The sequence below is a fragment of the Equus przewalskii genome, chromosome 9, assembly GCF_037783145.1.
Source record: "Equus przewalskii isolate Varuska chromosome 9, EquPr2, whole genome shotgun sequence".
NCBI classification, from domain to species: Eukaryota; Metazoa; Chordata; class Mammalia; order Perissodactyla; family Equidae; genus Equus; species Equus przewalskii.
Genome location: NC_091839.1, coordinates 13485895 through 13511993, shown reverse-complemented (window position 1 = coordinate 13511993; position 26099 = coordinate 13485895). Strand labels below are relative to the sequence as shown.

General features: G+C 41.3%; 1 protein-coding gene across 1 annotated transcript in view; it reads left to right on the top strand.

The window, feature by feature from the left end:
* The window catches only part of CXCL17 (C-X-C motif chemokine ligand 17), a 39744-nt gene extending 13757 nt beyond the window's left edge, over positions 1 to 25987 (top strand). Inside the window, exons 4-7 of the mRNA XM_070558010.1 lie at positions 15326 to 15627; positions 22024 to 22104; positions 22760 to 22861; positions 25570 to 25987. Coding sequence (XP_070414111.1) covers positions 15549 to 15627; positions 22024 to 22104; positions 22760 to 22861; positions 25570 to 25667 — 360 coding nt within the window. The 5' untranslated portion in view covers positions 15326 to 15548 and the 3' untranslated portion in view covers positions 25668 to 25987. The remainder of the gene's footprint in view (positions 1 to 15325; positions 15628 to 22023; positions 22105 to 22759; positions 22862 to 25569) is intronic.
* Positions 25988 to 26099: the final 112 nt, after the last annotated feature.

Genomic DNA, 26099 nt, shown 5'->3' with positions numbered 1-26099 from the left:
ACTTTAAATTTACATGTGCTTTTATGTTTTATAATGAGTGTTAAAGTGTAGTATAGGATGTGTTTTGATTGCCTGCTTTTCTTTATTATCTTTTCCAATAGTCCTTCCTTTCCTTTAGGCAATTAATATGTGACCCCCAGGCCTAGAATATGTATCTGGGCTCAAACTCTGAAAAGTCACTGTGAGCAACAGAGAAAGTGTTAAAGAAGAGTAAGACTCAGCCCTGTGGCTTGTGATGAGACCAGGCCGAGCAGTATCCCACAGGCACAGACTCTGGGCTCGCCCCCTCTTCTCCATCTCACCCTCCACCACTCACTCATGCCAGCCCCAGCCTCCTTGTAGAGCTTTTCCCCAATGCCTATACAATATTTTTCCATCTGGAGAGTCCACAGGCATCATATCTAAACATTCAAAGCTGATTTAGCATCTTAGTCCCTAGCCAACCAATCCCTCATCCTTATCTCAGGGCTAATGACATCTGAGCCACCCAGGAGCCCAAACTAAACACAGCTCTGAATCATCTTTAAGCCTCCTCCTCACCACCCCCTCCTCTCTGGTCACTCACCAAGGCCCGCCAATTCTTCAAATGGTGCTCCTGGACCCTCCTCTCCATGCCCTCTGACCTCCCAGTTCCGATCTCAGACTCTCATGTGGACTCTACACAGCCACACTTCTCCCAACAAATCAGCTGCTAGAGTGCGTGTCCTGAAACATAGACCTGACCAGGTCACTTCCCACTTAAAGCCTCGGGCAGATACCCACTCACAAGAGTCCAGACTCCTTAGGTTGGTCGTCAAGATTTTCACAATTTGGCAAGACCCTACCCCTCCCACTACCAAAGAGAGCCCCCAAATAACACCAGGCCAAAAATCTCCACCCACTCCACTCTATCCTAAAGGCCAGCCAACAGGGTACATGATACCTGGCAGCTGGTCCCCTCTCATACAGACATTAGTCAAATTTATTGTATCTCATGGTGGATCCTTGGACCATGAAGGGATGATACAGATTTCCAGTGAGGAAGGGGAAAGACAATGCATAGCCAGGGCATTCAAGCTGTAGGGCTTGAGTTCATCTAGTCAAAACTCCCCATTGTGCAGGAGGCAAAGCCAAGGCCTAGAGAAACAAATCTACTCATTCCAGGTGAAAGCTTAGTCACCAGCACCAGGACCCAGGTGTCCTGGCCCACAATTCTGTTTCTTCTGCCAACAGGCCTGGAAGACTCTCCCAAGCATAACTGTCTGGGATTTCCACAACCTTCCCCTTTCCCTGGTCACAAATCAGGACCTCCTACCACACCCACAAGCCTGCAGATTCCAAGATGACCAGGAAGGAACAGAACAGGAAGTCTTGAACTTTGGCACAAGTTCAGGGTGAAACTCCTGGGGCCAAACACAAGGGCCTTTGACTGTAGAAAAAAATGGGCCCATTGTCTTGGCGGATGGAACCAAACCATAGCAGCTTTGTGCCCAGAGATCAGGACTTGGCCCTACCATATCAGGGTGGAAAGGGGGAAGGGAGAAAGGAAAACATACTTTAAGAAAATAGAGGCAATTACAACAGTTCTTATTTACCCCTGGCTATTGTATTTTGTTGCTATTGGTTTTTTCCCTCACATGGTGCTGTGTGTGGCCTCTGAGTCCCCAGGATTTAGAAGGGCCAGGAAAAGGCCTGGCTTCCTAGAAGGCAGAGGAATCAAGATGAGATTTAGATGGCTCCATTATGAGACTATTAGTAGAGAAAGGAGCCACTCTATTCTTTCCCTAGTTGGTGGTGAGAAAAAAACAAAAAACAAAAAAACTAAGAGCCACACATCCACCCCTTGACAAAGGAAAAAATCCTCCTGCAAAATACAGGGGCCTATTTGAGGACCAGGGCCCTGCCCACCTCAGTACTGCAAGAAATGAGAGGAGGGAAAAAGCAGAAAAGGCTGAGCCTTAAACAACGAATATATTATGAGCACATTCTCCTCAGTCACCAAGTCCAAAGCTACTTGATATGTTTCTGAGCTGCCAGAATGTCTTGGTTCCCCCCATAAAAGGTCTCTGACCATATTCCTTGACGCCTAGAGATGCATTCCTTTGGGTTTGATCCACTGAAGTGATGGACCTCTTAGATTGAAGGACAAAGCCTCATGCCTCCCCTCAAGACAAAGTCTATCATTTCTCCCTTCCTGCCCTTGCACAAGCTGTTCCTCTACCTGTAACACTCTTCCTTCGCCTGCCCTTGCCCTTAGCAAACTCAAATGGCACTCTCTCCCAGAGCTCTTGAAGGGGCTCCCAAAGGCAAGTGAATGGTTCCTTCACTGCACTCCCACAGTACATTGAATATATCTCTGTTTATAACATCACAAAGTAATATTTAATTTTTCATTTTTGAAAATTAAGATAAAATATGAAAAAGGAAATATCACATATATTCCATTTTCCACCTATAATCTAGACCTATCGTTGTTTCACATTCGGCATATTTCTTCCAGTCTCTTTTCTGGGGTAGCAGACTGTAACCTCCTGGAATGAAAAAAACTACATACTTTTTTTTCTCCCAGTTTTTACAGTTCTGGAGGTCAGATGTCCAAAATTGGCCTCACTGGGCTAAAATCAAGGTGTCAGCCAGATGGTATGACTTCTGGAGGTCCAAGGAGCAAATTGCTTTCTTACCTGATCCGGTTTCTAGAGGCCACCCGCACTCCTTAGTTCACAGCTCCCTTCCATCTTCAAAGCCAGTGAGGGCTGGCGGAGTCTTTCTTATGCAGCATCATTCTGACCCTGACTCTCCTGCCTCCCTCTTTCACTTATAAGGGCCCTTGTGATTACATTGGGCTCCCTGGGATCATCCGGGATACTCTTACCATCTCAAGATCCTTAACATCATCCCATCTGCAAAGTCCCTGCTGCCATATCAAGTAACATTCACAGGTTCCAGGGATCAGGATGTGGATGTTCTGGGAAGGCCATTATTCTGCCTGCCACAACTACCTTTTCTAAACTGTACCCACAACAAAAATTTGCTTTGCCTTCCTCCTCTTTCACTTTTCTTCTGATACAGAGACAAGAGCACAAGCTCTGAGGTGAAACACCCTAGCTCTGTCATTAAGTGCCTGGATGTCCCTGGACCAGTCCCTTCACCTCCCTCAGCCTCTTTTTTCTCATCTGTAACATAGATTAACTCTTAACTGCCTTAGGAAATGACAGTAAAAGAGTAAGTTAAGATACATAAGGCAGTAAACACAGTGCCTGGTATGTGATGAGCCCTCAGTAAACACTCCTTTCAATCCTTTCCCTTTGCCATCCCATTTTCTCTCACTCTTGCCAATTTTCTCCTTTATCTACTCTGTCTTCAGTGACTTCGTCTGAACTCAGTCTAACCATTTAGCAAAGAAGGTCATGCTACCCATGTCTTGTGATTCTGCTTCATTGCTTCTTGGAATGGAGTCTGATATCTACTGAAGGAGGCACACTATATTTATATGGAGAGCGCTGTTTTTTTTTTTTTAAAAAAGTCCTTTTATATTCACTTAAAACTTACATGTACTTCCTCATAACTTAGATATGGCAGTCCCAATTCTGCCCTGTTAATTTATACATTCATTTCTTTATTTCATCCTTCTTCAGTCTTTCTCTTCACACTTTATATATAAGGATACTACAAAGACAAAAACTATGCCCAGGCCACAACAGGGAATTCCTTTAGCAAGATGAATGCTATTTGCAAGACATCCCCTGAAGCCTGTTTCTAGGCTTGGCTTTCAGCAAAACCATTTAACTCTAGAACACATTCTCAGACCCCCAGGAACAATAACTGTGGCAGAAGCCACACACCCTCTGAGTATTTCTGCCTTGGATTAAAACATTTTCCAGAATATTGTGCATACGTTACTGCTACCCAATCCTTCCACTCTCAGAAATTAAGCTTCCCATATCATTTTCATCTCCAGCCAGGCTGTCAGGACACCAGCTAGAAAATGCCTCCCTACCCTGGATGATCAGGGTGGCACCTTTGCCTAATCCCAGAATTATAATAGCTCCCACTTACTCAGCACTCACTATGTACCAGGCAATATCCTAAGGGCTTTATATGTAGCTGCATTCTTCCCCCAAAAATCCTATGAGTGATATCATCCCCGTTTTTATAGATTAAAAAACTGAGTCAGAGAAGTTAAGTAATTTACCCAACATCGCACAACTCAATAATTTTACCTTATCTCCCACCCAAATAAATGTTAATAATTTAATCTGGGCAGAGGACACCCTAAGATTTCTGAGGTCTCCTGAACAAAATCCACCTTCCAGAATGATGTTCACTGTATTGTCAACTATTTGCACAGCCATTCTCTGGCCATAAAAGGGGTGCACTAGGGAAAGAAAGCATAATGAGAAGGAAGCAGTAGGAGGGAGATTCCCTGCAATGGTCACAAAGAGGATGAGATTCCAAACACAGACACAGTCATAAGACACACCCAGACTTTGTGGCCTTTGAACAGAGGCAGCCCCACCTGTCTCTTTTCATGACTGTTGGTGTCTGATTTCCTTCTCAGCCTGCCCCTCTTGGCCTTGTCTTCTCAAACCAACTAGAGGCCTGGGCCTGGGGCCAAACCAGAGCACCCTGCACTGAGCTGTGTGGGTGGAGGAAGCAGAGAAGGGAGTGAAGTGTTCAGCTCACTGGGGACCTGACTCACCTAGTACATATCACTTGGGCAGGGAATGGATTAGAAAAGGGCTGCTCTGCAGGACTCATGGTTTAAGGAGTCACTCCCCCCCAATGCTGTCTAAGAGGAAAGGGGTGGATGTGGGAGGCATTACAGCTTTCTCCCATTTCGATATTCATTGTCCCTCCCTCTCCCTCCATTGTGTTACATTATTTACTGAGTTGGGTTCCAGGAAAAAAACATCTCAGTTGAATTCCTTAAAGCCTCAAGCACCCAATTCAGTTCAAGATGCCTGTCACAAAGAAGGGCACTACATACGATAAAATGAACAATCCAAGAAGAGGATATAACACTTGTAAAAATCTATGCACCCAACATAGAAGCACCTAAATATATAAAGCAATTACTAACAGACAGAAAAGGAGAAATAGACAGTAACACCATAATAGTAGGGGACTTTAACATGCCACTTACACCAATGGATAGATCATCCAAACAGAAGATCAATAAGGAAACATTGGCCTTAAACAACATATTAGAACAGATGGACTTAGTAGATATATACAGAACATTCCATCTGAAAACTGCAGAATACGCATTCTTTTCAAATGCACATGGAAAATTATCCAGGATAGATCACACAGTAGGCCACAAAATAAGTTTCAATAAATTTGAGAAGACTGAAATAATACCAAGCATCTTTTCTGACTACTAAGTTATGAAACTAGAAATCAACTACAGAAGAAAATCAGAAAAGCCACAAATATGTGGAGATTAAATAAAATCCTGCTGAATAATGACTGAGTCAATGAAGAAATCAAAGGAGAAATCAAAAAGTACCCTGAGACAAATGAAAATGAAAATACGACATGCCAAAATTTATGGGATACAGCAAAAACACTTATAAGAGGGAAGTTTATAGCAATACAGGCCTACCTCAACAAACAAGAAAAATCTCAAATAAATAAACTGACAGTGTACCTAAAGGAACTGGAAAAAGAAGAACAAAGCTCAAAATCAGTAGAAGGAAGGAAAACATAAAAATCAGAGCAGAAATAAATGAAATAGAGACTAAAAAAAAAAAAAAAAAAAAACCAGAAAAAAAATCAATGAAACCAAGAGCTGGTTCTTTGAAAAGATAAACAAAATTGGCAAACCTTTAGCTAGACTCACCAAGAGAAAAAGAGAGAAAGCTCAAATAAATAAAATCAGAAATGAAAAAGGAGAAATTACAAAAGACACCTCAGAAATACACAAGATTATACTAGAATATTACAAAAAGCTATATGCCACAAATTGTATAACCTAGATTAAATGGATAAATTCTTAGAATCATACAAGCTTCCAAAACTGAATCAAGAAGAAATAGACAATTTGAATAGGCCAATCACCATTAAGACGATCAAAACTAATCAAACTAAAATAAAAGTCCAGGACCAGACGGCTTCCCTGGTGAATTCTACCAAACAGTCAAAGAAGACAATACCTATCCTTCTCAAACTCTTCCAAAAAATTGAAGAAGAGGGGAAGCTTCCTAACTCATTCTACAAAGCCAACATTATCCTGATACCAAAACCAGACAAGGACATCACAAAAAAAGAAAATTACAGGCCAATATCACTGATGAACACTGATGCAAAAGTCCTCAACAAAACACTAGCAAAATGAATACAACAATACATTAAAAAGATCATAGGGACCAGCCTGGTGGCATAGGAACTAAATTTGTGCACTCCACTCCAGCAGCCCAGGATTCGCAGTTTTAGATCCCAGGCACAGATGTTGCACCACTCATCAAGCCATGCTGTGGCAGCATCCCACATAAAACAGAGGAAGATTGGCACAGATGTTACCTCAGCAACAATCTTCTTCAAGCAAAAAGAAGAAGATTGGCAACAGATGTTAGCTCATGGCCAATCTTCCTCACAAAAACAAATAAACAAAAAGATCATACACCATGATCAAGTGGGATTTATTCCAGGGATGCAGGGATGGTTCAACACCTGCAAATCAATCAACATGATACACCACATTAACAAAATGAAGAATAAAAATCACATAATTATCCCAGTAGACACAGAGAAAGCATTTGACAAGATACAGCATCCATTTATGATAAAAACCCTAAACAAAATGTGTGGAGAAGGAAAGTACCTCAACATAATAAAGGCTATATATGACAAACCCACAGCTAATACCATTCTATATGGAGAAAAACTGAAAGCATCCCTCTAAGAACAGAAACCAGACAAGGAGGCCCACTGTCCCCACTCTTAGTGGCCATAGTACTGGAAGTCCTAGACAGGGCAATCAGGCAAGAAAAAGAAATAAAAGGGATCCAAACTGGAAAGGAAAAAGTGAATCTCTCACTATGTGCAGATGACATGGTTTTATATATAGAAAACCCTAAAGAATCTACCAAAAAACTTTTAGAAATATAAATCAATATGGTAAATTGCAGGATACAAAATCAACATACAAAAATCAGTTGCATTTCTATACAATAACAACGAAGTAGCCGAAAGAGAAATTAAGAATACAATCCCATTTACATTTGCAACAAATAGAATAAAATACCCAAGAATAAACTTAATCAAAGAGGTGAAAGATCTGTACACTGCAAACTATAAAACATTGTTGAAATAAACTGAAGAACACATAAAGAAATGGAAAGATATTCTGTGCTCTTGGATTAGAAGAATTAACATAGTTAAAATGTCTATACTTCCTAAAGCAATCTATAGATCCAGTGCAATCCCTATCAAAGTTCTAACAACATTTCTCACAGAAATAGAACAAAGAACCCTAAAATTTATATGGAAAACAAAAGACCCCAAATAGCCAAAGGAACCCTGAGACAAAAGAACAAAGCTGAAGGGATCAGACTCCCTCATTTCAAAATATACTACAAAGCTTTAATAATCAAAACAGCATGGTACTGGCACAAAAACAGACACACAGACCAATGGAACAGAATCAAGAGCCCAGAAATAAACCCACACATATATGGACAGCTAATTTTCAATAAGGGAGCCAAGAACCTACAATGGAGAAAAGAAAGTCTCTTCAAGAAATGGTGTTGGGAAAACTGAACAGCCACATGCAAAGGAATGAAAGTAGACCATTATCTTACATCATGCACAAAAATTAACCCCAAATGGATTAAAGACTTGAATGTAAGACCTGAAACCATGAAACTTCTAGAAAAAAATATAGGCAGTACACTCCTAGGTCTTAGCACATTTTCAAGTATTATGTCTGATTGGGCAAGGAAAACAATAGAAAAAATAAACAAATGGGATTACATCAAACCTAAAACTTCTGCACAGCAAAGGAAACCATCAACAAAATGAAAAGAAAACTTAACAACTGGGAGAAGATATTTGCAAACCATATATCTGACAAGGGGTTAATATCCAAAATATGTAAAGAACTCAGACATCTCAACAACAAAAAAACTAACAACCCAATTAAAAAACGGGCAAAAGATTTGAACAGACATTTCTCCAAAGAAGAGATACAGATGGCCAACAGGCACATGAAAGGATGTTCAACATCATTAACTATCAGGGAAACGCAAATCAAAACTACAATGAGATATCACCTCACTCACATCAGAATGGCTAGAATTAACAAGACAGAAAACAACAAGTGTTGTAGAGGATGTGGAGAGAAGGGAACTCTCATAACACTGCCAGTGGGAGTGTAAACTGGTGCAGCCACTACAGAAAACAGTATGGAGATTCAAAAATAAATTAAGAATAGAACTACCATATGATCTAGCTATTCCACTGCTGGGTATTTATCCAAAAAACATGAAAACACGAATGCGTAAAGATACATGCACCCCTATGTTCATCACAGTATTATTCACAATAGCCAAGACTTGGAGGCACCCTAGGTGCCCATCAAGGGACGAATGGATAAAGAAGATGTGGTATGTATACACAATGGAATACTACTCAGCCATAAGAAACAGTGAAATCCAGCCATTTGTGACAACATGGATGGACCTTGAGGGTATTATGCTAAGTGAGATAAGTCAGAGGCAGAAAGTCTAATACCATACGATCTCACTCATAAGTAAAAGACAAAAACAACGAACAATCACATAGAGACAGAGACTAGATTGGTGGTTTCCAGAGGGGAAGAGGCGGGAGGGAGGAAGGCAAAAGGGGTGATTAGGCACATGTGTATGGTGATGGATTATAATTAGTCTTTGGGTGGTGAACATGATGTAATCTATACAGAAATCAAAATATAATGATATACACTTGAAATTTATATAATGTTATAAACCAATGTCACCTCAATAAAAAGAATAAAATTTTAAAAATGAGTGTCATCTTGATCAGACACAAATATCTTTTAAAGGCTCTGCAGGAAATTTTAACAAGAGTCTTTGCACCACCCAGAATCCCTCTGGGGACCAGAGAGCTACAAACAGGAGGATAGAACCTACTGTGTGCTGGGGACTTTTAATGTTTGCACCTCATCTAATGCTCACAGTGACCCTTTTAAGTAGGTACTATCATCCCTATTTTGCAAATGAGAAACCAAAACTCCAAAAAGTCAAATAACTTGTCCCTTATCCAAGAACTGGGAAAAGAGGGAACCAGGATTCAGACTGATGTATTTCTGAATCTAAAGATCATGTTTTCATTCCACACCATCCTATCTACCAGAATTTAAAGAACAGAAAGATGATTGCTTCTAACAGAAATGCTCATAAAAGGCTTCAATGAAGAGACAGGATCTAAAATGGACCTTAGAAAGAAGAATAATTCAGGAGGCTGAGCAAGACGGCAAAGGTATTATAGAAAGAAGGAAAAGAATTGGAATGAATTCAGACATGAGAAAGTAAAATGCAGGTTCAGGTCTTACTACACAGATCAAGGGAGCAGACTGGGGCCACGCTACAGGGTCTTTGAATGGCAGCCTAAGGAAATGGAACTTCATCCTGCAGATGATAGCAGTCACTGGAACGCTTTGAGAAGGTCAGGAACGGGATGAAATAGCATTTTCCAGAAGATTAGTCTGACAGTATTAGGCAAGATGACTTAGGGAAGTGGTTCTCAACTCTGGCAACTCATTAATTAGCTGGAAGCTTTTTTCATTGCTTTTTTTTTTTTTAATTTTACACTTTAACACAATTTCAGACATTCAAAAATGTTTGAAAAATCGTCAAAGTTCCCATATACCTTTCACTCAACTTCCCCAAATATTAATGCCATGTATAACCTCAGCACAATTATCAAAATCAATAAATTATCATTGATAGAATGCAATGAATTAATATACAGATTTTATTCAAATTCCATCAACCTTCCCACTAATGTCCTTTGTCTAAACTAGGACCCAATCTAGGATTACACAACACATTTAGTTGTTTTGTCTCCTCAGTCACTTTAATCAGAGCCAGTCCCTCAGAATTTATTTTACCTACGTGACCTTAATATTTTTTAAGATTAGTGGCCAGTTATTTTGTAGAATGACCCTCAGTTTGGGCTTATCTAATATTTCCTCGTGATTATACTTAAGTTATACACTTTTGGCAAGAATATCACAGAAGGGATGCTGTGCCTTCTCAGTCCATCATATCAGGCCCATGATATCGATATCTCTCCTTACTGGTGATGTTCACTTTGAACACTTGGCTAAGGTTTCTCCACTGTAAAATGACTATTTTACATGGAAGCTTTTTTAAACTACCAATGCCTTGGCCACACCATAGCCCAATCAAATCAAACTCTCTGCAAATAAGGCACAGGCATTGGTAGGTTTTAAATACGCTGAAGGTGATTCTAACCAGCAACCCGGGTTGGAAACCACTAGCTTAAATAACGAAGATTAGAGTCCTGGAAATCAGTGAGGATGTCATTCCTTGGGCCTCTCTTTTTAAAAGAATAGTCAGTTCCAGGAATAGATAAATATATCCAGACTTTAGCATGGACCCATGGTAGGGGAAAGGAAAGGCCAAAAATCCCCTGATTGAGAAAGTGATGGGTGAGTTGACCGCTGTCCAATAAGAAGAGAAGGCAGGACTCTCAGTGAAGTGTCCAGCCTTCCTGGTCTATTTTCTCTTCAGACCTCAGAGAAACTTTTGCCGCAGTGAAAGCACACACTATATAATTTTCTTGTCATAAGCCTGACATGAGCTCCTAATTGCCACTGAGGCAGGGAATTATGGACCACGTGATATAAAAATGCCACCACACAGGCAAACATAAACACTTTTGAGTACAGTTGAATGACTAATTCACAGAATCTAGGTCAGAGATGCATGAACTGCCTTAAACAACCTTGCCCTCCCCACTTGGTCTTTTGTCATTAATCCCTTCCTGAAGTAAAAGAGTAAGGACCCTGTTGAAAACTTCATGAAATAGGAAGGTATACACATCTCCTGTTACCAGGCTGTTGAAGCAATGATACTGGGCAAGACTTCCTTAGTGTTATTATCTTGGGGTTACCACAGAGATTTCATCAGCCCCTCCCTTGGAGGAGCCAACTGATAACATGCAAAGAGAAACACCAATTTAACCAAAAACCAGAGGCAGGAAAGACCCTGATGAGAACTTGCCCTAAAGTATCCACAAACTACCAGGATCTGGTGCTGCTGGTGCAGGAGGAGCTGCTGCTAGTCAATATCTGACAAAAGAGAAGGCAGCTTGAACACCCACGGAGTACTTACAAAGAAGTAACTCAATTATCCCTCAATTATTACACAGCCAATTATCCCTCAAGCCTCTCTATGGGGTCTCACTGAGAGGGATGGCACATAATTAAATGCTAACACATGGGTGAAATAATTTACAGAAGGGTGGGATCAACTGGGTCAGGAATGGCTGGGAAAGCTTTCGGGAAATAGGCAGGATGCAGGTTAGGCCTTTGAATGGTTGAATCTTAGGGAAACAGAGACAAGGAGAAACACAAGCACAGGGAACCAAGTGTCACGCACCACTGTAGATGCTAGTTTTGAAGGGGATTTCAGGGATGAGAGTGGGTTTGCATATGTTATTTTGTTTATTCCTCTCAACTACCGTATGGGGTTATTTCAGAGAAGGGTCCTTCGAAAGGTGAAGTAACTTGCCTAGGTCAGTGGCGGATCTGAGATTAGAAAGTAACTATGTCTAACCTCAAAGCCCACACCAGTACCAGTACCACTGAGAGAGGACTGAACACAGCATGTTTAGGCAACAGGAAGGGGTAGGGATGCCACAGCAGAAGACAGGGTTAAGATACAGGGCAGTTGGGTAAGCTTGCTAACGTGGGACCTTGTGTTGTACAGCCATGAAAAACAGACAGAGATATTTGAACTTGATCTTGTGGTTACAGAAGAGCCACTGGAGGTTTTGAATAAGGGAGTAAACAAAAAGTGACACCTTTGAACAAAGACCAAAGGGGATGGGGGAAAATGGGAGTTCTGGGTTCCTAAGCTACAGAGATGCCACTAACAACAGTAAAGGGGGCCACATAATATAGTGGAGCAAGAACTGGACTAAGAGTCAGAAGGTAGGGTTTAAACGTAAAAAGTTACATGATAAAGTCATGGCTATGTCAGGCAAGTCACATTCTCTCTCTGGACTTCATTTTCTCTTCATCCATAAATCAAGTGAAGCAAGAATCTCTAAATGACCTCTAAACCTTTGCTACTCAAAGTGTGGTCCACCAATCAGCAGCAAGGAATCGTCCAAAAGCTTATGAGAAATGCAGAATCTCAGGCCCCACCAGAGGAATCAGATCTGTATTTAAACAAGATCCTCAGGTGATCCGTAAGCAGATTAAAGTTCGAGACACTTCTCCAAATTGTTCAGACTCACCTTAACTCTGTCACTTCACAGGAAAAAACAAAACAAAACACAGAACGTTTTCATTTTCACTTCATCTGTGCCCTTTTCCTAATCCTAACCTCCCCTCTCAGACTTGCCCACATCCAGATAGAGAGGTTTAGGAACACCTGGTCCCCGCCCTCACTGAGCTCTAGGTTGTGGGGGAATTCAATGCAAAGCCACCCCATTACAATTCAGTGAGGAACAACATGATAGAAGTAAATACAGACTATTTTGGCCCATCTCACCAACCCTGTGAAAATCTTCCACTTTTGGTTTTCTGTACACAATTTTCCTCATGTCAAGCTTAAAGTGAAAAAAAAGACAGAGAGAATGCAAATGTCCAGATGGTCCTTTTGCAGTCATGGTTGGATTGGACATTTCCTTCTGGCTAATCCAAGGTGTTGGAGGCTCCCATTTCATTCTGCATGTCCTCTCTCTATTAGCGCTCACCACATGTGCACATGCAACAGCCAGGCAGCTGCACACTAACAGAAATTCTAGCAAGTCAGGAAACTTGACTTTTAGTCCTGTGGCTTTGAGGCTAACTGACTGTGTGATGTTGAACAAATCATGTAACTTCCTACACTTTCATCTCCACTTCTGTAAAATGAGCAGTTGGACTAGATTTCCATGGGTCTATGTGTATAGTGAGAGCTCCTCAGAAGCAGCATCACCCCTTGCTCCTCTCAGGAGCCACCACTTGGCAAATACCAGGCACACCTTAGATGCCCAAATGTTCACTGAATGCATGTATGAATAAATGATTATTAGAGCAATATAAATCATGGAATCGATCAACAAATATTTCTGAATGTCTGCTAAGTACACTGTAGAGTGGGGAAATAAAATAACTGGCCGAATAATATTTTCTCCCCTCTTTCCCCTTACCTCCTTCCTGGATGGAGAGTCCTTGTAATTCAGAGAGACTGTGCTGGCACAAATAATGTTCTGGAAATGGGCTCTAAGTATTTGTCAATATTAACAAGAGAAAAGTCTGTTTGTCTTGGAGCTGTATTATATCAATGGACCTGAGAGACCCAAAGTCCCCACCCATGATACACAGAACCCGACACCCCACCCCAAGCCCATGGAGGGGAAAACCAGACAAAGGAAACAGACTGGGAGCAGGGACCTGGGGAGAGCAGAGGAGTAAACAGACTGCAGCACCTGGAGAAAGTCTGAGGAGGAGCTCCCTGGTCCTGAGCAGCCCCGGAGGGGACTGATGGCAACTCAAATGGGACAAGTAAAGCACCTCCATCAGGTTCCATGTGTATGCGTGATCATTTACCAGTAAAATCTTCTTTCTGTTAAAGGAATGCACTTCCTCATGCTTTCTAACACATCAGGCCTAGTTAAAGTGTTACAAAAACATCATTCCATTCAACAAACATTTAGAGTACTCCCCAAGTGCCAGGCCCTATGTAAGTTCAGGAACACAAAAAGAACAAAAGCCAGCCCCTGCCATCAAAGATCCCCCCAACTAGCTCCATGCTCCTTCTCTGCATGGCCCTCTCATCTGCCCTCCACCAACCCAAACCTACCCCACCAGCAAGTCCCAGCCCAAGTTGCACTGACCCAGAGACCCTTGAGCTACTCTGACTCCATGGTGAACTCCTGTCACTTCTGAAATTTGGTTCCACTTATATCTCAAGATTTTATGAAAAGTATGTCATCTCCCCTGTTACTCTTGAGCCTCCTAAGGACAGAGTACATTGTTAGATTTTCCAGAAAGAAGCCACATTATTGATTGGTATCAGATCAAGCTCAGACCAAGCCCAAGCCTTCAACTCGAGGACAATCTCCACTGTTGAACACAGTGCCTGGCCCCCTGCATGCTTTACAAACTTTGTGGTAGCAAAGTCTACAATCACCTCCCAACCTGACAACAGGCAGGGATAACGTGAAAATTGAGAGGGTAAGAAGGATCAAACAAAAATCAAAAAGGGCATGATTCATGCCTTGCCTCTTCCCCCCTCTTAGGTGAAACAAAGTCACACCACCTGTTCTCACTCCTGCCTGCAGGCTGCTGGGGAGGACCTCCTTGTTACCCATGCCCTCGGTCCCCACAAATATCACCCAGCACTCAAGCCCACCTCTCCTCTTCCTTTGAGCTTGTTTCCTAAAGTCTCTGGACTAGGAGTCAGGTTTAGGAAGTGCTGATGTTCTGTGACCTTAATGGGCACTCCAAGTCGTATTACCTCCTTCTTTTACCTTGGGCTGTTTCCAAACAGGGTCTGGAGCCAAGAGCCCAGCAGGCTGGGCAAACACCATAAAAGGCTCCTTCCCTCATGTGGCTCCTACTTGTTGGACCTGAAGCACTGGAGATCTTCCACCAACCCAGTTCCCTGTCCTATAGGCTGGAGCAACTAAGCCACAGCCACCTTCCTGATGAACAAGGAGGCCTTGTGCGACCCACTGCTCCAGGGGCAGTGTTTTGGGCAAGAGAGAACAGCCTCTCCTCCTTGATCCTCTCTGATTCCCACCTCATGTGGCCACAGAATTGGAGGAAATTGTCTACAATGAGGACAGGGTCACTTCCCAAACAACAACACTACTATTGCCAATACCCTGCCAAGGATGGGAGTGGGGAGGACAGAGCAAAAACAGACCATGTCATCCTCTCTTCTGCCAATGCTTATACTCACTTTCTGGCCAGATATTAAGCTAGAAGGTGTCACTGAAAGGCATAAGGAAATTCAAACGAGAAAAAGATTTGGGGAAGAAACCACAATACATTGGGGGTTAGGGAGGCGGGAAGAAGGAGGGGAGGAAACAAGTATTGCTGCCAGGTTATCAGTCACCTTCTTATGTTCTTAAGAATGCTTCACCTCTGTTGTTTGGTCAGTTTCACCTTCCAGATTCCTGTAAAGCACATGGTCCAACCTGTTATCTAATAAGGCCAGCGTCACTTCTCTTTTCTCCCCTCTAATGGGAACACTGGCCTGGGATTAAAGTGCAGACTGCCAAGCCAAGTATTCAGGTCTGAGCCATCCCAAGAAGTGGGCAGCCTCAACCCGGGAACCTTCCACACCCTCTTCAAGCGACTTAGAGCAGCACCAACAGTCACCATGAAAGTTCTAGTCTCTTCCCTCCTTCTGTTGCTGCCCCTAATGCTGATGTCTGTGGTCTCTAGCAGCCCAAATCCAGGTAAGTGAGATAAATTTTCTACAAAAGGGAGCAAGGGGGAGAAAACATGGAAAAAACATGGATTGAAATGTAACCCCTTTTAGCTACAGGGATTCAGGACAAGTTAGCCTATCAGGGTTCGTTTCCTCATTTACAAAAAGGAAAAAACTGTACTAACACCAAAGTGTTGTGAGAGTTAAATGAGATGGTGTATATGAAAATGTTTGAAACTGTAGCTGGCAAAAATAAAATACTAGCCCAACAAATATTTGCTCCCTTACCTTCCCCCTAGTCTCTCTTCCAGAAAAGTAATGAATATCCCCCAGGCCAACCTTCATGGTGGTGGTGGTGTAAAGGTGTGGAAGGCAATTGTCCCATTGTAGAAGATAAGTCCTTGCTTATATTACTTATAGTGCACCAGACATGCCACCAACAACTTTTAACACTATTTAATGATGAAGTAACAAACTAGAAAAATTCTATCACCAGATAGTATCCATATTTGAAGCTTTAGCCATACCAAGCTCAGTTGTAATAGCTCACATTTTGGGAAACAGATCTTGGGTTAGGGGTGTTGAATGGCCTCCAGTTTCACTACAGCTCAAGTGGCCCAGCCCTTAGCAGAATCACCATGCAGAAGAGCTCATCCCCATGTATGGTTCTACTTGACAGAACCATCTGCCCAAGGGCTACTATGAGGTGAAACAGCTTTGTCACATACTCACCATCAACCTGGTGCTTAAAATCAGAAGTTCACCATACTCCACCCCAATTTCAAACTTCCCCTTCCTTGTAGAGAGAGCTCTCTGGAAGCTGCTGGGCCCCACAGCCCTAGGACCTAGACCACCCTTCTGGAAGGGAAGGCTGTTCTATTACTATGACAGACACCAAGGCTAGAGTCCTCAGCCTGGATTCAAAGTTCTAACCACAATCTGTCTTTCCAGTCCACCCCCTCCACTCACTAATCAGTGCTCTCTACATTCCACCTAAACCAGACTGTTGGCTATTCTCTGAACAGGTCTTGTGCTTTCCCACCACCTCTACTTTGTTCATACACCCAGCCCAAAGACCACCTCCTCCCCACAGCCTCCCTTGATTCCTCCCATGACCATATGTGAGCTTTCCTTCTAGTGAACAAGCTTAGCCCTAGCTTGACTCTTTCTCTGCACTTATCATATTCTGCCTTAGACTGAAGGTGTTGCCGTGCCTCTCCTAACTCCACCCCCTGCCCTTCTACACTGTAATCTCCTTGGTGGCACAATCTGGTGTATTGTTTCCATATCCCTCACATTATCCAGCACAGCACTCAGTAAATATTTGCTAAGTGAAAGAACAAATCCTCATGTTACTAAGTTCAAAATGTTGCCCTTGGAAAACACTACACCTGGCTTTAACAGCAGCTTTACTTGGGGCTGGATAATTCTTTGTTGTAGGGTGCTGTTCTGTGCATGGTAAGATGTTTAGCTGCAACCATGTGACCTCTACCCACTGGATGCCAGTAGCAGCCTCTCCACACCCCTACCCCCAGTTAAGAGAACCAAAAATACCTCCAGACGTTGTCAAATGTCCCCTGGAGAGGGAACCACTCCCCAGTTGACAACCACTGCTCCATATCAACAGTTCTCAAACCTGGCTAAACACTTAGACTTACCTAGACCTTTAGACTCAGCCTCGAAGTCAGGGGAACTGAGATCCAGATCCTGGCTCTGCCTCTTACTTTACAACCCTGGGAAAGTTGTTTAACTTTTTGGATCCTCAGTTTCATCGTCTTAAAATGAATAAAATACCACTTAGCACATACAATTGTGTGAAGATTAAATGATCTATGATGTGCACCTAGTAAGGCTTCAATAAATGGACTAAGTAGAATTTCTAAGTAGCTCCTAGAGCGCAAGGGCAATGGACTAGGGAAAGTGTGCTGCGCCACCGAGTGGTGCGATTACAAACCACATGGGATGGGAGGTGCTGGCTCAATTCCTGCAACACCTGAGGAAGTCTGGCTAGAGGAAATGACACCCCCTACCTACCCCCAAAATAAAATCGGATCTAATTTTATCTCTTAAAATAACTACATACATGCTCAATATGCTTTTCACCGGAGAGAGGGGAAAAAATAGATGAGAATATACGAGAACATTAGGAAACAAATTACTTATAATAATAGATTACTCCTTATAATATTACTTATTAATTATAAGATTACTTATAATAATAGCTGACGTGTTAAGCTATCCTATGTGGCAGGTATTGTTCTAAGCACTTCATGCATATTACCTCATTCTGTCCTCACAGAAATCTAATGTGTTCTTCTATTTTTAGCTTTTCATTTTACAGACTTAAAAAATGTTGTAATATAATCAGAGTTCCAACATATCCTTCATTCAGTTTTTTCAAATAACATCTTACATAATCAGAATACGATTATCAAAACCAGGAAATTAGGATTGATACAATACTATTAACTAATGCACAAATATTCACATATTGCTGATCATCCCATTAATGTCCTTTCTCTGGTCCAGAATCCAATCCAGGATCCTACACTGAATAAAGTTAGCATGTCTCCTTGGTCTCCTCCAATCTAGGGTAGTTTCTCAGCCTTCTTGTCTTTCATCACCTTGACACTTTTGAAGAGTACTAGTCAGTTATTTTGTAGAATGTCCCTCAATTTGGTTTTGTCTGATGTTTCCTCATGACTAAGTTCAGATTATACATTTTTGGCAAAAATACCACAGAAGTGATGTGTGCCTTCTTGGAGCATGCCATCAGAAAACCCATGATATCAATAACTCTCATTACCAGTGATGTTAACTTTGAACACTTGGTTAAGTGCTGTCTGCCAGGTTTCTCTACTGTAAAATTACTATTTTTCCCATTGTAATTAATAAGTATCTTGTAGAGCGATACTCTGAGACTATGCAAATAGCCTGTTTCTTCTCATCATACTTTTGCCCATTACTTTTTAAATTCATTGGAGAGTCTTGCCTACAACAAGTATTACTATGGTATTAGCCAAATGATGATTTTCTATTTCCATCATTCCTTCTGCATTCATTAGTTGGGATTCTTTTCTAAGAAAGAGTTGTTCCTTGTCTCCTACTTACTTATTTATTCAATTATTTATTTACATAAGTAAAGACTCATGAATATTTGTGGATTATAATCCATTGCTATCATTATTTATTGTGTTGCTCATGTTGCCCCAAAATTGGCCATCGAGAGTTCCTTCACGTTGGCTTCTGTGTCTTCTTGCATATCATTTGTTTAGCAGTTCCTGACTTTCTGACACCACAAGATGTTTCAGGCTCATCTTGTATAAAATTTCCTGCCTCAGCCCTAGAATCAGCCATTCTCCAAGGAACCCTGATTCCTTTCATGGGAGGATGGTATTCACAAACCATAGCACTAGGTATTGCCCATTGCTCTGGCTGGCATTGCATCTAAGCTCTCTAGTGGACAGAGCTAGGAAACAGATGTGTTCATACACACACCAATGTGCCATTATTAGACCCATTTTACAAATTAGGTAAATGAGGCACAGAAAAGTTAAGCAACTTGTCCAAAATCACAAAGCTAATATGTAGTGGAACTGGGAAGTCAAAGTAGTGATTGGATCTACTGCAAGTCCCAACAAGTGGAAGTAACTTCTTTACACATACAAGTCAGTAGAAAGCAACAAGCCTAACATTTCAGCATAGACAGTCTCTTTGGGAAAAAACTAGAAGTCCACAAAAATAACCACAGTAACCATCAGGTACTGAACACCTACTTGGGCATTAAGCACCGGGCACCCACAGTAGCTCATTAATTCCTAACTCTGCAAGGTGGATACTATTATCCTCATTTTACAAATCAGAGAATCAAAGATCAAAGAAGTTAAGTGACTTGTCCAAGACTACAGAGTTAAGTGACAGAACAAGTAGTTGAGCCCAAGTCTGTCTACATACAACATCCATGCTTCTTCCACTCTATCAGTATCTTCCAAGTTTGATTTTAGGTAGAACATAAATTAGCTTTTACTTTAATACTTATATGTTTATTTGAATGCATATTAGAAAAAAACTAAGCATATATCAAATCTGAATCTCGCAGATAATATTGCATATGATGAGGCTGTTTTGTAAATTAAATTTATTAAAGAAAAAGTATGAACTAAATAATAGTAAAGGTGGTACAAGCTATAGCAAAAGTCATAAAGGTGTCCATAAATGTCTGAGGGTTGGGAGACATTAGACTATAGTAACCTGAAGCTTCATTGTCAGTTATCAGAACTGCAGAAAGAAAAACAGACTAAGAATCTAAGACCTGGGTTTTAGCTCCAGATGTGTCACCACTACCCTTGTGAACTAGAGCATTTCATTTGCTCTTTCTGGGCATCAGTTTCCCCATCCGTAAAAAAAGAGATACTGATTTAGTTAACTAGTAAAACCCTTTTAAAAGCAATTTGGTAATGATATCAAGAAACACAAAGCTGTTAACTTTTGACCCACTAATTCCACTTTGGGAAATCTTGCCCAAGACAATTAATCCAACATTTGGAAAACAGTTACAAGCACAAAGAAATTTATCAATATGCAAAAGTAAAACAATCTAAATGTTCAGCAATGGGAGAAAAGTTAAATAATATGGAGCACAAATACTTGATGGGAGTGTTTTGCAGTCATTAAAAATGTCTGTAATGAAGACGACATAGCAACAAGTTTATAAAATGAACAAAAAGAAAATTGGTCACATGCTATGGTTATCACTATATACAGAAAGCAATGTGCAAGAAACATGCCAAAATACCAACAGTTAGTAAGAGTAAAGATTTCTTTATTTGTACTTTCCAAATTTTCCCTAATATAATTATATTACATTTAAAATGAAAAAAACTTCTCAATGAAGGGATTCAACTAAACAATATCCAAGATTCCTTCTGGCTCTAACATTCTGTGGCTTTCCTCTGGAACTAGGAGTAGAGGTCAGGTGAGAGTGAACTATTAGAACAGTTGGGATGGCAGGGGCTACGGATGTCTGCTTAAATTACTTTAACAGCACTCAAAACAGCACAAGAGAACATTTGGAAACCAGCTCTCAGGGAAATGATGCAACACCCTCCATCTGTGTGGTAGAAAGGGCACGAGTCTGGGAAATAGGAGACCTGGATTGAACCAGATGATCTCTGAGGGCCCTCTCTAGACAACTTGTCCACACACTTATTGAACAAACATTTACCAAGTGCCTACCATGGGTCGGGAACCATGGAGCTGAATGACTACTGAGCCACTGATTCAGAGTCTAAAGAGAGAGAAAGATTTTTCATTTGCCAAGGCTGCCATAACAAAATACCAAAGGCTAGGTGGCTTAAACAACAGAAATTTATTTTCTCACAGTTCTGGAGGCCAGATGTCCAAAATAAAGGTGTTGGTAAATTTGATTTCTTCTGAGGCCTCTCTCCTTGGCTTGCAGATGGCCACCTTCTTGCTATACCCTCACATGGTCTTTCCTCTGTCCACGTATGTCCCTGGTGTCCCTGGTGTCTCTTTGTGTGTCCAAATCTCTTCTTCTTATAAGGACTCTGGTCAGACTGGACCAGGGCCCACAATAACAGCCTCATTTTAACTCAATCATCTCTTTAAAGCTCCTGTCTCCAAATACTGTCATTCTGAGGTACTGGGCTTCAACATGAATTTTGGGGGGACGCAATTCAGTCCACAACAGATTTCAAGCAACAAACTCTAACTGTGCAATAACAGAGCTGCATTCAAATACAATGAGGAACCACGTGAAGGCTGACAGGGAATATCAGAAACTACTATACAGAGGAAGCATCATCTGGGCCCCATTCTACCTCCAGAATCTCAAGTCTATATACCACCATCCTTGATTGTCATAAAATATTTTAGGTATCCTAAAATGGGAATAAGACAGCATTAGGTGATATGACAGACTTGAATAGAGGCCAAAAGAGGAATGGATTTGTCCCAGAGGAACAAAGCTAAATACCATCCTCTTATACTTGAACTGAGATTATGGATTCAAACAAAGCAAACTTGGAGGTCAGGTGAAGACCCTGACTGGTTTATGGGATAATCTGCTCCCTGCTCTCATTCCTTAAATCATGAGGATTTTAATGTGTGTGTTGGGGAAGGGAGGGCGGTGTAAAGTCTTGACTGATCCCCACCTTTTGTCCTCTTTTCCATCCCTAAGCCATTCTTTCTCCACCTACCTCCAGCTAAGCTTTTCTCTAGGCCGGATTTAAACCTCAATTCCTTATCCATTTAAAATACTCCTCTCTTTAAGTACCCCAGATCCCTGAGCAAAAAAGGAAGAGAAATGGAACTGCATTGACCTGGGTAGCCCAAAGCTGGGGGACCATTTCTGTTGGCCCTTTCCCTTTCCAGTGCCTGGAAGTGATCTGTTTCCTTCCCACAGGGGTCGCCAAAGGCCACAGGGACCGACACCAGGCTTCTGGGAGATGGCTCCAGGCAGGTGGCCAAGAATGTGAGTGCAAAGGTCAGTAACTCAGCATCAACAACAGCAATGCACTATCATGATCCCAACTCTCTCCCCTGACTCCCTCTGAGACCAGGTGAGATGTTATCTGAGCTGATCTCACTCATTCGCCTCTCCACCAGCCCACCACATGCAACACCAATGCTTGCTTCCTTCCTGAGTCTCAGGCAAGAGCTGGACTCCTCCAAGGTCAAGGGAGACCTGGCTGCATCTCTGGCTGCCCCCTCCCCCAGACCCTTTCCTCCAAGAACTCAGGACTGCCTTCCAAAAGCTTCCTGGATCTTATCCTCAACCTTATTTTACTCACAGGTGAGACTGAAATCAGAGAGGCAAAATGCTTGCCCGAGGTAAGCAGCCACTAAAGGCAGACACCTAGATCTTATTCCTCATCTTCTGGTCTCCCTAATCATATCCTGATGCCCCCTCCAAACCTGCCACCAAATTCTTGCCAATACAGCTCAGGCAAAACAACTCAGAAGTCCTGGGACTCCCATAACTGGATACCTCCACTGCTCTGTGTTGACTCTTTTCCCCACCCCACTGCAGTAGGAAACAGGAACAAGAAGGCAAGGAAGATGGCAAGTGAAGCCCTGCCCTACTCTCTACTCGCAAATATACTAACACTCCCATCTAAGCAATAATCTCATTATTTCAGATTGGCTCCTGAGAGCCCCTAAAAGAAAACTCATGACGGTGCCTGGGCTGCCACAGAAGCAGTGTCCCTGTGATCATTTCAAGGGCAATGTGAAGAAAACCAGTAAGTTTCAAAAGAATGACCTTCCTAAAACAGAGTCCCTGTGTGGAGTGAAGCACAGGGATGAAACAGGGGTTGAGAATAGACAAGAGAGGTGAAATGAAGACCAGGATAAGCACACATCTCAGCCCCTTCTACTCAATGTCAATTTGTGGGGAAATAGGAAAAGGAAGAAAAGCAGGACACAATTCTCCTAATACTAGAAAGGGTTAAGCAAATGCTTAGATTTTAGAACAGCATTGCTTATCAAAGTGGAGGGAGATGGGGCTGTTGGGGACCTGGTCATTTATCTCTGAAGATGACACCAGTGTCAGCGTCAAACAGAATTTCATTCCTCCCTAGTCCAGCAGTTTTCAAATGTCATATAGAAAGTAAACTGGCAAATATTAAACTGATTTATAGATATTATCAAGAATGGGATAAATCAGGATCCTTATCACTGTTAATGGAAGTAAAATACAATTTGGTAGTACCTATCAAAAATTTAAATGTGTGCACCTTTCAACCCAGTAATCTCACTTGAAGAAATCTCTGGTATAAAATACTAGCATGGATACTCACAGATATATGTACAAGAATATTAATTATAGAAGTATTTGTATTGACAAATAAATAGAAATAAAAGACTTTTCACCAAAAGCAAATTGGGCAATTGTACAGCTGTCAAAAACAATGAGGTAAATCATTATGTGTTGATCAGAAAGATACCCACAATATATTACGTGATAAAAAGATGCAGAGAGGGGCTGGCCCCGTGGCCGAGTGGTTAAGTTCGCGCGCTCCGCTGCAGGCGGCCCAGTGTTTCGTTGGTTCGAATCCTGGGCGCGGACATGACACTGCGCATCAAACCACGCTGAGGCAGCATCCCACATGCCACAACTAGAAGGACCCACAACAAAGAATATACAACTATGTACCGGGGGGCTTTGGGGAGAAAAAGGAAAAAAATAAAATCTTTAAAAAAAAAAAAGATGCAGAGACCCCTACTTCACACTCTTCACAAAAATAAATTTCAGAGAGATTAAAGATCTAAATTTGAAAGATAAATTTATAAGGGAATATAGAATATATTCATGACCTTGGGTATGAAAGGATTTCTTAGATAAGATACAAAAAGTAAAAGCCATAAAAGAAACTATTAATAAATCTGACTCCATCTAAATTAAGAAATTTTGGTCATCAAAAGAATGACAATCTAAAAGTAGGAGATGATATCTGCAACATATATAACTGACAAAGGATTAATATTGAGAATACAGAAAGAATTCCTAGAGATCAATGAAAGGAAGGCAGGCAACACAACAGACAATAGGCAAAAGACTTCAATAGGCACTTTGGAGACAAGGAAATCCAAGTAGCTAATCAACATATGAAATGGCACTCAACCTTACTATAAGTGGGAAAATGCGAATTAAAACCAAACAGATATCACTACACATCATCAGATTGGCAAAAATTTTAAAGTCTGACAATATCAAGTGTTGACAAAGAATAGGACAGAGAAAGTCTCATAACCTCCTAATGGGAGTGTAAATTGGTGAATTACTTTGAAAAAGTGCTGGCAGTTATCTACTAAAGTTTAAGCTCTGTGACCAAGCAATTCCACTCTTAGATATATACTCAAAAGTAATGCAGGCTTATATACACCAGGAGACACGTACAAAAATTTCATAGCAGCATCGCTCATAACTACCCCAAACTGAAAAGTGAGGAATGAATAAATAAATGGTGGTGCATTTGAATATTATAAATCAGGGAGAATTAACAAACACATAATAATGTAAATGAATCTTACAAACATAATGATGAGTTAAAAAAAAACAAGACATGAGGGGCTGGCCCTGTGGCCAAGTGGTTAAGTTCGCGTGCTCCACTTCAGCGGCCCAGGGTTTCACTGGTTCAGATCCTGGGTGCAGACATGGCACCGCTCATCAGGCCACACTGAGGCAGTGTCCCACGTGGCACAACCAGAAAGACCTACAACTAGAATATACAATTATGTACTGGGGGGTTTTGGGAGAAGAAGAAGAAGAAGAAAAAAAAAAGATTGGTAAAAGATGTTAGCTCAGGTGCCAATCTTCAAAAAAAAAAAGACATGAGAAAATAGCTATAGTATGATTTCATAAAGTTCGAAAACAGGCAAAATTAAACTAACATTTAGTAAAACATAAATAAGTGGTAAAATAACAAAGAAAGTAAATGCTTACCATAAGAGTCAGGATTACCTCTGTGAGGGGGAGAGGGAGGATAATGATCAGAAAAGGAGGGGGGTTGCTGGCAATAGCCTATTTCTAGGCCTCAGTAGTAGTTTCATGAATATCTGCTTTATAACTATTTATTAAACTGCACATATGAGTTTTTATGGACCTCTACAGATGTATAATATTTTGCAATAATAAAAGATTTGTTAAAGAGCAGAGCAAAGCAATAAGTATAGTATAATCTCATTTTTGTTTTTTAAAGTAAACTATTATGTTTATATACAAAAAGCTACGGAAGACTATGTAGCAGCAAACTATTAACAGGGGTTAGCTCTGGGGAATGGGGAGTGAAGGGTGGGGAGGGCAAATGTCCTTTTACTTCTTACCGGATTTTTTTAATTTTAATTTTTTCCACTGGACAAGTCTTACTTTTATAATTTTAAAAGTTCTCATAAAAATTAAAATTTTTAAATATTTTCAACACTAGTCTCTCCCCTTTATTTTCACTAGGGCACCGAAGGCACCACAGGAAGCCAAACAAGCGCTCCAGAGCCTGCCAGCAATTTCTCAAACGATGTCAGCTAGCAAGCCTTGCTCTGCCTTTGTAGGAGCTCTGAGAGCCCACTCTCCCAACGAAACATTCTCAGTCAAGAGGCAGTGAGCGCACCTAGAGGATGCTCTTCTCCCACCTCAAGCTCGCCCTCCCTGTCTCCACTCTAGTGGCCTCAAAAAGCATTTTCTCAAGGTTATTGCTGCCTCTAGTGCCTCCTTCTCTCCTCAGTCTTTCCTGTGCCCTCCCCTTACCAAGGCTTAAGCTTAACTACCTGAAAGAAACCAGGAAACCCTAGTTTCCTAACTAGTCCCAACTGACCTAAAATACAACCAGGCAAGTAGCAAACAGAAGTCAATAAAAATTTTCAAATGTAAATAGTCAAAATCTTTTCTGTCAAATGGGGTCTGGCAATTCAATACAGATGATCCCAATGATCCACTTTACCCTGTCCACTCCAAACCCTCCCCAGATTCTACACACACTTCTC